Genomic DNA, 12,332 nt, shown 5'->3' on the forward strand with positions numbered 1-12,332 from the left:
AACAACATGACAGTTAGATGCGCCGATAGAGGAGTAATTTGGGCTAAGTGAGTAATTTGAAGTGCTGCTTGCAAGAGCTGGTACTGCAGCGTGCGGACGGTGCTGGGGGAGGAGGAGAGGGCGCATCCGAGGCCCCGGTGCGAGCCGCAGCCCCGGGCTGGGCTCGGCCGCGCCAGCGCCCGCACGGCGCTGCCGGAGGGGCGAGCGGCCGGGGAAGGCAGCGGGAGTCTCGCATCTCTCTGCCCTCTCAGCAGGGGTCCCCTTATTGCAAGGGAGATTTTTTTAAGCTGCGTAAAACCACCAAACCCTGTTTGGTACCTCCCGAGATGGTCAGTTTGTCAGTTTCTAAAAGGTACATCAGTCAGGTGTTGTGCCCAGCTTCTCGATACTGGAGTTTTATTATTTCTGTGTCAGATGCGTGTTTGTACGTGAATGGGGCTCTGTGTGTTTACGTAAGCGTATACGAATTATCCCACAGGCATTCGTGGCTAAATCTAGAAGAATATTTTATATATAATATTTTCTTCGAAGCAAGTAAGCATCCTAAACGCGGTCGCTGTCAGCTTTAACAGAAGATTGCATTGATGTTGAAGATAAGATGGTGCAAACGCGACCCTCTTGTATTTTGGATTGAGGAAGGGTTGTTTTGGGTTTTGTTTTCCTGAATTAAAATCTAACAATTTATGTGGAGAAGGCTGCCTTTTACAGGGGTTCTCCCCATCCCATCTTTTCAATGCCCGTGAAAGCGTCTCGTTAAGGAATATATTTGAGCGAAGTCTTGTTATAGTGATTTTAACAGGATAAGCGGCAGCGAGTTGAAACAAAAATTATCTTGCCGTAAATGTATTTAACGGTGCTAGCCTTTGTGTGCGTGGGGTATTGAAATAGATGGAGAAAACAAAACAAAACAAAAACCCCAACACAAAACAGCCCCCCGATATTTGGCGTTACTTGTCCGATTTGAGCTCTGGATCCAGAGTTAAAAATAATGCCCCCAGGCCTCGCAGGGTCAGTGTGGCGGGCAGGGGCTACGGGCTGCCCTGCCCTGCGCCCCCGGCCCGGCCCGGCCGCCGCGGGGATCCTGCGCTGCCAGATCGAAGCGGTCTGGAACGAGCCGCCGCTATCGCACATTAAACAGTGGTAGTGTTAACGAGGAGCAAAAGGGCATGAAAAGAGAGGGGACCTTCTTCTAAGAGGCAGCTATTTTTCACCCTAACCCCTCTGAATTTCGCTGCCGTGATTTATCTCGCAACCCGGAGCTCACAATCTCGCTTGTGCCCCGGCCGCGGAGTTCAAAGCTCTGGCCGCGGGCAGGAGGGGAATGAACACGGCGTTTACAAACTGGGTTTACGAGGGGGCTCGCCGGGCGCTGGCTCGGCGGAGGGAAGGGCCACCGGGGATGGGCCGGCCGGGCGCCTCCAACCTGACGCCGCTGCCCTTGCCTTGCAGGCCCCGTGGTCCTCAGCACGCCGGCACAGCTCATCGCCCCCGTGGTGGTGGCCAAGGGGACGCTCTCCATCACCACCACAGAGATCTACTTCGAGGTGGATGAGGATGACTCGGCCTTCAAGAAGATCGACCCCAAGGTGAGTGCTGCGGGCGCGGTCCCAGTCCCGGTCCCCGGTCCCGGCACACGTGCGCCGGGGCCGCCCCCTCATTCCAAACTCCGCTCCTGTCTGCCGCCTTTCGCTGCATGGGAAAAAAAAAAAAAAAAAAAAAAAAAAAAAAAAAAAAAAAAAGCGCAATGTATTAGCGTTGTTAAATCCTCTATTACGGCAGCGTGCGCGTTTTCCAGCAGCCTTTCGCGAGGTGCCTTTGTATGAACGTGGTCAGATTTAGTAGTTAAGCCAATTGCTCTGAAATCCCTGGGGGAGCAGCAGTCCTAGCCCGCAGCCTTCCCGAGACACAGCGGAGGGTTTTATGCCTTCCGAGGTTATCGGGGAATCCCGTTATTTCAAAAACGATAGTTTCACGTAAGAAAATATGGTGCATTTTGTAAACACTTTGTAACTGCTGAAATTAAAGTTACTGCTTGTTTTCTGCGGAGAAAAAAGAAAATGGGGCAGGGAGGGAATAGACATGTACCGAGGACTTGGTTCCTGGGAAAGCTCTGCTTTTTTTCCGAAGTCATTTACTACTACCAATTCCCCAGCGCCGCCCCCCTTCCCCCTCCCTTCTAGGAAAACCTCCAGCCCAGCCGCAACAGAGCAGGGGTGCGTGACTTGAGCGGAAACCTTTGCGTGGCTTTCTCCCCGAGGGAACGGCGCGGGGGATGCCACGCGGGGGAGGAGGGGGCAGACGGAAGGGACGTGTCTAACAGGGCGCTCCTCTCGTCTGCATCTCTTCTTACTCTTATCGCTATTGCTTTATTTCTTTGCTATTGCTCTGGAAAATGTTGGAAGAGAGGAAATAGGGGAGGTACTTTACCAAGTAAACCTTGGGGTTTGGGATTTTGTTTTTTTTTCACGCAGAAATATTATAAGCAATTTCCAAGAAAACTCCTCGTCTGAATACGTTTGCAATGATGTGATTTCCCTTTGGCGAATAATTTGTCAAACTCGGAACTTTCTTCGAAATGCTGGGGTAAAAAGTTTGTCAGAATCTCTGGGTATAACAGTTTCCCTAAAGTGCACCCGCTGGAAATAGTTGCTAGTGGGTGTCACACAGGCGATCGGCCTCTTTCAGCACTTGTTGACTGTTAGGACCCTTATCAAAATCCGCGTTGTTAATTTGTGTTATGATTTAAAAGCCGTTTTAAATAAATGCATCCTGAGAGGGACCAGACAGCGCGGTACAGACAGGCGGCTTTGGATTGCATGCAGTTTTGTAAGCACGCACATGTTATATCCCTCTGAATGCCCTGGGAGCTCAGGGTCTTGATTTCTGTGAGTGCAACTGGCAATCTTATCACATCCGTAACGGATTTGTAGGTCAGAAGTAATATTGTTGTTCACTTTATTGCTGCTGGCTCTCACCTATAAGTTTTATTTTCTGCTTTATTAGTACCTGCACCAAATTGCTAGTTTTATCAGGATCACTGCTTATTCAAAACACTGCTTCACAGATACGCTGTGTTTCCACAGCTTTGTTCAAAAGCCAGAAGACGCACAACAGCATCGTATAATAAACCCTTCAAAACAGACTTCTTTCTTGACGGCTGGAAACGTGTAACTGTATTAATAAGTACGCTGGTGTCTGACAGTTGCTGATGGTGATCAGGAGCTAAATTTCAATATGTTTGTACAACCAATATTCCCTATTCTACAACACTATTCAAAATGCAAAGTCAGGAGTCTGCCCTTAAGTTTTCTGCTTTACAGGATTTAAGCAACTATCCACAGAAAGGCAAAATCCACAAAACATAGCTGCCTCTGGTTTTTCAAGTGGAAAACTTGATCCGATATTGAAACGCTTACCCATATGCATTTTACTTCATTTATTAGCTTGTAATTAAATAAATCAGCAACAGAAATTAAAATCTAAATCACAAAAAGTAATTATCCAGTGTATTTCAAGTGCATTTTCAAATATATAATTCCAATATTCAAGCGTTATTATATAAGCAGAATCCAAATTTCTTTTGAATATATTTAAATAACATTTCAAGTATATTTATGGAATGTTAGAAATAGAACAAGCAATATATATGAAACGAAAAATGTAAACTTGTTAAGTTCAGACACTTCAAAAGACAATTAACAAAAGTACCGTGATAAAATCTACCTTTTTAAATGGTATCTTCTTTTTAGCAGAAAATGTCCTTGAAGTATCCAAAATGGCAACTTAACTTCTGTTCACCAAATCACAAAACACCAACATCCACAATTTCAAAGACAATGTGAGATCACAATATTTGATACAAATTAAAAGGTACATTAGGGTTTGTTCAGGTGGCATATCCAAATAGCTTTTACTCACAGAAGGTTTACATAAAAATACCGGGTTTTGTTATAATCCGTTGGTATCGTTTTTAGGCAGAATGGTCACAATCAAATTACGGCCAATTTTCCTTTCCAAGTAGCACACTTTCTTTTTTCTTTTTTTTTTTTTTTCTTTTTCTTTTCTTTCTTTTTTTCCTTTTCCTGTTTTTTTTTTTTTTTTTTTTCTTTTTTTTTTTCTTTGTTTTCTTTTTGTTTTTCCCCCACGGGGAACTGCAAAACTGTGACGAAGAGGAAGGATGCTTGCTGTTCTCATTTGCTTTTCTCTGTGAAGAGCCTAAGCCATATTCCTTTGTAAAAGAGAATATTATTTGCATTGTCAAGTGGAAATATATGATTTTTCAAACAGGCATCTTAAACTTCATCGGGAAATTAGCAGATTTATCGGTCAGGCCGGTTTTATAGTTACTCTCTAAAGTTTCTCCAAACTTTTCGGGTTGGTAAGTATTTCCCTAGCCAGTCGCCACGTTTGTTTGGCTGCGTTTTCCAGGGCCGAGTGAGGTTTGCCCTGAAAGAGGTCTAAGTTGGGCAAGAAGTAGTGCGGGCACCTCCTGCACTGGAGGCACGAGATGAGCTGCAGTAAAATCCCGTTGAGCCGGTCCCCCAGGCACGACTCGTCCCAGTCCGATTCGCGGGGATGCTTTTCGCATTCGTAGGAAACCAGAGTCTTCATGTGATAATTATTCAGGGGCTGGCCCGGCAGCTCTAGGTGACGGTCCCGTAAGGTTTTGAGGATGGAGAGGCATTTCTTCCTGCAGCCGCCCATCTGCAGTCTGTTCTCAGCTTCCGCGAACTGCAGCACCCAGGCATCGCTCTCGGCCGAGCTCTGCTTGCCGGCCAGAGAGTGGCACTCCTTGGACAAGAGGTTGAAGCCTTCCGCCTTGACCTCCGCCACCCGGTTGGGTCCCGGCCAGGGGATGTGGGGAAGCGGCCAGTGCGCAGCGCTCCGCGGCCAGATCCCCGTGCACTTGAACGCTGGAGTGATCTGCACGACGTACCGATCCCTGATCCTCAGCTTCACTTCGCTGGTGTCCGCCACCATCTTTACCACGTCTCTGTAACTGCACTTATCCACGGCTTGAGCCACCAGAGTCTGGAATCTGGACCGGATTTTGCGAGCGGAGAGGTAGCCAGACGCCGTGATGAACTCCACCCAGAGGGACATGCTCCTCTTGCGCCCGTCGCTTAACTTTAACACAGCGCAGCCCGGCAAGGAGCCGTCGTCCACGAAGTTGAAAACCCCCATTTGGTTCAGATACAGCACGACTTCGAATTCCGTGGGGGAGATGACTTCCAGCCCCTCGTAGCGATTGTCCATCTCGTTCAAGGAACTGATGAAGCGAGGCTCCTGCACCTCCACCTCCTTCAGCACGTCCGACACCACTTTGCAGACTTCTCGGATCGTTTTGGCGATTGCAGCTTTCCTGGCTTGGCATTTCTCATTGTAATATTTATTCAAATGATACACCAGCTTGGCCTGGGCCGCGATCATGTTGGGGCAGAGATCCGGATTGTATACCGGAGTCTCGCAATAGGCTGTGGGATCCAATGCGGCTGCTAAGGCTGGAGCCAACTTCAGAGGAGAAACAGGCTGCCGCACTCTGAAATGTAACAAATGTTTTTCAAAATGCGCCGGGGCTGCTGCTCCTCAGATGCTCTCTTCCTGCTTTTTTAGATCAGCCGTCTTGAAGTGTGTGTGGCGGGGGGGGGCGTGGGGTGGGGGGGGAAGGGAAGGGAGGGGGGAGCGGGCGGGGGACTGGAGGGGGCGATATTTTTCCTTCCCCCTTTTTTAAAGGGTCCGTGAGTGAGAGGAAAGCATCGAGAGCAGCACCTTTCCCAGCAGCAAGAAAAAACAAAAGTTGCACTGAGACACAGCGAGGGTTCCAGTAGTCAAAATAATAAAACCTCTTCGTATTTATTTATGTTTTCCCGTAGTAATCACCGTGTGTATGCAGGGCGGTTAATCAGATGGTGGAAAAAAGTGCCGTGTGTGTATGTCAGAAGAAGCTGGCTGTTGGTTTGTATAAGAGCCCAGATGCACTCGTGTGGAAATTATAAAGGCAGGGCCAGGCAGGCGGGCGGCCAATCGCCACTGGGCTCGTCACTGCAGCCTCTTTCAGCTCAAACACGGCTAATTAATCCCTCTCTAGGAGATAGATACGTATACACAGCCACACGCACACACACGCACACGCAGGCACTTATAGAAAGGTAGAAGGTTACTGGCTAAAAAGCCTCCCCGGTCCTCTGAACACTCGAGAGAAATGAGAGAATACCTCCTCGAAATCAAGAGAAATCGCTTTCCTTTGGGTGTAACTTGAAGGGTATTGACGTTTCGAGAGGACTTGGCAAAACTGTGCTGCTCCGTACTGAATCCCTGCGTGCCTCCTCATGGCCGGGACGTGAATGCAGGTGTATTAATGGGCATCCATCAACTAGGGAGCTACAGACCGGGCTCGCTCCGGCAGGAGCACAGGCGTAAATTCATTAACCCCTACTCGGCGTCACATCACGCTGTCCTTTTCCTCTTGATAGTTGTCTGTAACTGCAAGCGAGAAGTAGGTTTGGATTTTTTTTTTTTTTTTTTTTCTCCTCTCGTGAACCGGCCAGTGAACAAGGCAGCGGATTCACGGCGAATTTAGTGTTCTTTGGAATAAAATATTGCTCAGAAGTCCACGATTTGTATTGTTTTAAAGGATCTTCTGACGGTCTCTAATCGATTTTGAGGTTTAATGCATTTCGGCATTGTCTCTGCCTTGCTTTTTGTATTTGTATCTTATGAAGGGAGAATCAATCGCTAAACATGTCTGTCAGGGTTTTTTTTTTTTTCACGATCCCTCCAAAAATCAAGTAGCAGATACAGACGGTAAATCTCCTTTGCCAATTCTTAGCGTCGTTTTTATATTCTGTATTGCGCTCCGATATGTTGTGAGGAGTGGATGTTCGGCTGCTTTTCGAGACGTACTATAAGTACCTATTAATTTCAAACCTGGAGGATTTATCGTACAGCGAGTTGTGCTAGCAAGCTGCGCTTAGTAAATGTGCACACTGGAGGCACGCTAGCGACTGCAAACATGCTGGCTTGCTTGTCTGACAGTTTGGGGTTTCGCCTGTGTGAAGTGTAATTAGCAAATTTCGCCGTCGGTACTTTAAGTGTTGGTAATCGGGACCTTTATTTGCAAATAAGCTGGAGTGGTAAACTCTTCTGCTTCACAGCATTTACTGAGCTTCACTTCAAGGGAACTCTAAATTATATGTGCATATATGTAAAAAAAAAAAAAAAAAAAAAAAAAAAAAAAAAAAAAAAAAAAAAAGAAAAAGAAACAAAAAACCCCAAAAACCTAAGCTTTTGATCGCTTGGAATCTTTAGACTACTGACCGATTACCTTTTCCTAAAGTAACTGTCACGGGCATATCAGTCGCTGAGGAGAAGTCATGTCACAAAGAACATTTCACGACATTTATTCAGCGTACGAATAATACCAACTTTATTGCACATAGCGGAGAATATGTGACTGTGCGCTTGGCTCCCTCGGTCTAGCGATTATATGGGTGTTCCCCTGCCGCTCCCGAGAAGGAAGCCAACCGGAATCCTTTCCTGCTCATGAGTTGAGCTGGGGCTGTCGCTGAAAAGCTGCAGGTGACAGGTCGTCCCGAAACAGCTTACCTCCTCTCGGCCGCAGCCTTTGGCCGCCGGGAGAAGGGCGACCGCTTCCCGGCTGTTTGAGGCGGAGAGGAGGCAGTTTCCTCTCGGGCTTTCTCCCTCCTCCGCTTAGTTTCCCGGCCGGGCGCCGGGCGGGACACGCGTGCCTCCGCCCGGCCGCGGCGGCTCCGGCGGCGGTTCCGGCGGCGGCAGCGGCACGGAGCGCCCGGTCCCGGAGCCTGCCGAGCCGCCGCCGAGGAGCGCTGCCGCCGTCCCTTCGCCGGGCCCAGAGCTGCCGCCTCCCTCCCTCTCTCCTCCCCCGCGGGGCGCCGGCGTGCTCGGCTGCGGGGGCCGGCTGCTCCAGCCTTCCCGGAGCAGGCGCTTCCAGGAGTTCGGGCTGGCTCCGAGGGGACGGGCGGGCGCCTCCCCGCTGCTCCTACCGGCGGTTGCGCGGGCAACCTGCTCGGCGGCGGGGCGAAGGTCGGCCCTCTTCCCCCTTTCGCGGGGGCCGGCGCACGCAGAGCTGGCTCGGCGGCACCGCCACCGGCCCCGGCGGCGGGCGGGGATGGGGAGGCACCTCTCCGGCCCGGCACATCCCGCCCCACCGCCCCAGGATGGGGCACGGCACGGCCCAGTCCGCCCCTCCGGGCCGGGGGCGACGCCGGTCGCGCCGTGCCCTCAAACCCCCGGCGGCGTCGGCCGCAGCAGGGCACGGCTGGGCTGTGCGCAGGAAGGAAGAGCGGTCCAGTTGGGAACAACTCCGGCGGGCGGGTCCCGGGGACCGATTGGTGCGGGGAAGGCCCGCGGCAGCCCCAGTCCGGCCCCGGTTCCCGCCCAGTCCGGGCTGCGGCCGCTGGTCCCGGAGCCGTCCGGCTGGAATCCACCGGCGCTGCCGCGTCGGGGGCGGCTTCTTTGGGATGGAAATGTCAGAGAGCCCCTTTCTCGCAGGGTCACAGACCAGCGCCGGGTAAAACCGAAAGTTACAGCGGGCGGACAAAAGGTTGTCCCTTCCTCCCTTTCCGCCGAGGGAACAGCCCTTTCCTGCGGTGGGGGCACCCCTTAACTTCCCAGAGATGCAGGAGCCTCAGAGCTGCGCGTTAGCGATGGGGTTGTTCCGGGCCAGGTTTTGCTTGTTTTTGCCCGCTGGGTTTTGGCTTGGCAATTCCAGTTGCTCAAGGCAAACCGGAAAGGTGGTACCTTTAAGCTGTCAGAAGTCGTAACATTCATAACGTGGCAAAATTATTTTAAACAAAAATTACATCTTAGATACTGAAGCAGAGTTGTCAATGTGTAGTGTTAAGATTAAGCAGTGATATCAAGTAGTGCAGGTTATACGTAATTATTGTATCTCGGTGTCTATGAGAAATACTAGATTTAGGCTTGACTGGGCGATGTTTAATACTGAAGGTCGCTGTTAACTCCACTCCATCGTTTCGTTTCACACATCAAACATTTAATAGTTTAAAAATTTTCATATTCAGGCATCATGGACACCACTGAAATGTGACTGTTGAAGTGACCCAATCGTTTAACATGACAAGAAGGAAGTCAGTTTGGTTTAGACATCGAAAATTATTATCTATATGACTGCATATGATATAAAAATACAGATATTTTTCAAAGCTTCTGACCACTGGCTGCAGTTATTTTTTCTCTGTAGTTGTCCTTGGTAAACTACAAAAGGAACACCTTTTCAGCAATGAATTTTATTTCTGCTGGGTTTATTGAGTATTAAGTTGTTTTGGAAAATTGGGATTAAAGTCACCTCGTTAAGATAATGATTGATCATTTGTCATGATAATGGTACCATGTGATATTGGTGACTTTTACCAAATTGCTGTTTTCCAGATATTTCCCCTAATTAGGGGGTACTATAACAGTATTTGTTGAGCTCTGCTTGTTATTTCACATCTTTCAAACTACATTGCCTTGTCATGTAGTGATCGTGTTAGCCAAAAAGCCAAATGGTGTTGAAAATCTTTGTGTCCGCCCACGTCCCCAGATTGCAACTGGGGGGGGGGGGGGGGAAGTTTCCATACATAAAAATTTAACCAATAATTTCTTTTTCATATGGTGAAGTGTGAGTTAAAATGCACATGCAGATGCATATCTACAGAAAGGGCTTGCATGGATATCACTTTATATTTCTTAGTATATAGCGATAGTTCTTCCTCACACAACTGCTCATGAATTTTAAAGTTTTATTTTTTAATATCTGCCAATTGCACTAGGGAGGGAGGAAGAAAAAAAATGAAGCTGAGTTGATTAAATTATTTATCCCTACTGCTGAAGTGAGTTTGAAGGCTCATTGAATGTATCTGATTTCTTGGCTCCTCTTTCTCCCCTTCCCCCCTCAATTCTTCCTGGTTATTTCATCTGTATCATCCTGCCAGCAACAATAAATTCACTTTTTTTTTTTTTAAATTCAAGTAAGAAAACTAAAGATGGGTATTTGTGCTGGGTTTGCTCTATGTGTCACGTTATATAAAATAGGCAGCTTTTTTTTTTTTTTTTTTTTTTTTTAATAGAAGTTGACGGTACCTTCAGTTTTTCTGTATTCTTAATTTATAGTTTAATTTTTGCCTCCACTTTCAAATTTAGGAACAAATGAAAAGTTTAAATGTAAGTTGCTACAATCTTTGCAAAATTGCAATTTTAATAAATTTATACACTTCACTACTAAGATTTGTGGGTATCAGGTTCTGCATATTTTGGTACACAAGCATTATTCCTCTGTTGTGAACAGTTTTCTGCAAGTTTTAAAAATGTTTTTGAGAAATTATGACATAGTTCATTTTACAGTATATAATTGCCATTCATTTAACTTAGCGTGTATGTATTTGCTTCCTATTAAAAACTGAAGAAAAACATGAGAGTTTGCATTAATGTGGGACTTGGTCATCCTAGGTCTTACGGATGAACGGTTAATGCTTGAAATTCCTCTAATCTACAATCTGTTAAGGGAAAAAACAGTAATTGATTTGTTTTCTCTAAAATGTTATGTCTCAAAAGTAAACACGGAGCTTGCACAACTGTGCTTTTGGCTAGAACTGCAGAAACATGTAAGCAGGAAAAAAATGCACTGAATTATTCATTTGGTTCGCTTATCCATCAGCTTTTTCAAATCCAGACATTCCTTATAGTAGAGCACTTTATTTAAGTAATCCAACATTGGGTTGGTTTGTTTTCTTTTTTAAAGATCTCTAGCTTGGAGAATGTTCTTTTTTTTTGCTGAACTGCTAGAGGAGTGCAGAATCAGTGGGGATTAGCGCCTTTTAATCTACTACATCTGTAGTGGGTCATCCAGCACTGCAGAACTCTCATTACTCTCTGTTGCTGGTTATAATTAAGTGACTGAAAACGTTGCCCTTGAAAATAAAGCTGTATGTGTTGGATGAGCAGCTTCTGAAGACTTCACGTCTGAACTAATCTTTCCTCTCAGTAACTTTAGCCCTGGAATAAGAGAGAGGACTAGAGTGTTAGAAAATGTAAGTTGAAGTATGGGAGCATTTGAAATGCGTCATTATATAAATTATGGTATCACACGTTATGCCGTGTCTTAGGAGTAGCTCAACATCTTATTAGCCCAGTCAGAATGGGAGGGTGGTATGTCTTGAACATACTTATTTTTGTGATTTTCTGTAAGCTGGTTTCATACTGCAAACTAAACTACATCCTCTCATCGGTAACTACTGAAGTTACTGAAATTAGTAGAAGATATTGCTTAACGCCTTTGAACACTGGCTGATAGAAAGTTATAAGTAAGCACCAATTTTTTGTATATATTTGGTCGTATTATGTGTTTATTGCTAATTTTCATACTGCTAATATTTTGGGCGTCTTACGTCCCTCCAACTCAAAATGAAATTTTGTCCTCTCTCTTTACAATTTACATGAGTACTGTAAATTATCAATGTAACTCATTTAATCTTGGTTTAGCTATGAAAGGACATACCTAACATATTTCAATGCAGACTTCTAGTTTAATGTAGTGTGTAGCTCTCCAATATTTTCTTTCCAAATAATGGCGAAGGGAGGAGTTGAGTGAGCTGGTTGTAAGTGATTAATACGTTGTGTTGAACCTTATGGAGGCCCTGATCCTGAAAATAACTGTCCGTGCACTTCACTGTGAGCCTAGAAGCACCCGTGACATCATGGGCAGGATCAGGGCCAAAACACTTGGAGGTTAACATTTGAAGAGGATGAGATACAGTGAGCCTCTAAAATATCTAATGTATCAAATGCATGTGTTGGTGAGGAAATATATTTTTGGCTCAAATATCTACACTTCCATCAAGCAGCACTTCCCTGTTAATTTCATTGTGCTTTAGCCGTAGTGTTAAAATAGCTTCTTGAGGAAGGACATTGCTGTTTTGTCCGTATTTTAACAACATGCTCTCACAAATATTGCTCCCCCAATACAATCTAAAGTCCTTCTGAGGTGGGTGAGGTTATTCAGAGAAACAAATGAAAGATTGTGCTTTCAGAATCTCCATTAAAACTATGGTTTTTTCATCTACTTTCACATATTCAGGACTATTTCTAAACTTCCAAAAGCTACAGAGTCTTTTAGCAGTCTTAAATATAAGCAACCTACTCGCTAAGAATACTTATTGTTCCTAAAAATGTCCTAACTTATAACTGTAATAGAAACATGTCAACCAACTTATTAGTTGAGGAAGAAGAGGTGAGATCTTCCCTGGAAAAATATGATACTTAGATCTTTTGGCCTTTAAAGTATTTTCCCACCA

General features: G+C 46.2%; 2 protein-coding genes across 12 annotated transcripts in view; one reads left to right on the plus strand and one right to left on the minus strand.

Annotated features, from left to right (window-relative positions):
* The window catches only part of NBEA (neurobeachin), a 460,498-nt gene that overhangs the window by 312,132 nt on the left and 136,034 nt on the right, over nt 1–12,332 (plus strand). For all 11 annotated transcript variants that reach the window (XM_058419545.1, XM_058419546.1, XM_058419548.1 and 8 more), the window contains one exon: nt 1,450–1,586. In XM_058419545.1, the coding sequence (XP_058275528.1) occupies nt 1,450–1,586 (137 nt within the window). The remainder of the gene's footprint in view (nt 1–1,449; nt 1,587–12,332) is intronic.
* MAB21L1 (mab-21 like 1) lies at nt 4,139–5,629 on the minus strand. Its single transcript, XM_040057361.2, has one exon. It carries the CDS (start codon nt 5,428–5,430, stop codon nt 4,351–4,353), a length of 1,080 nt encoding a protein of 359 aa, XP_039913295.1. The 5' UTR covers nt 5,431–5,629; the 3' UTR covers nt 4,139–4,350.

The sequence above is a fragment of the Hirundo rustica genome, chromosome 2 (assembly GCF_015227805.2).
Source record: "Hirundo rustica isolate bHirRus1 chromosome 2, bHirRus1.pri.v3, whole genome shotgun sequence".
NCBI lineage: Eukaryota > Metazoa > Chordata > Aves > Passeriformes > Hirundinidae > Hirundo > Hirundo rustica.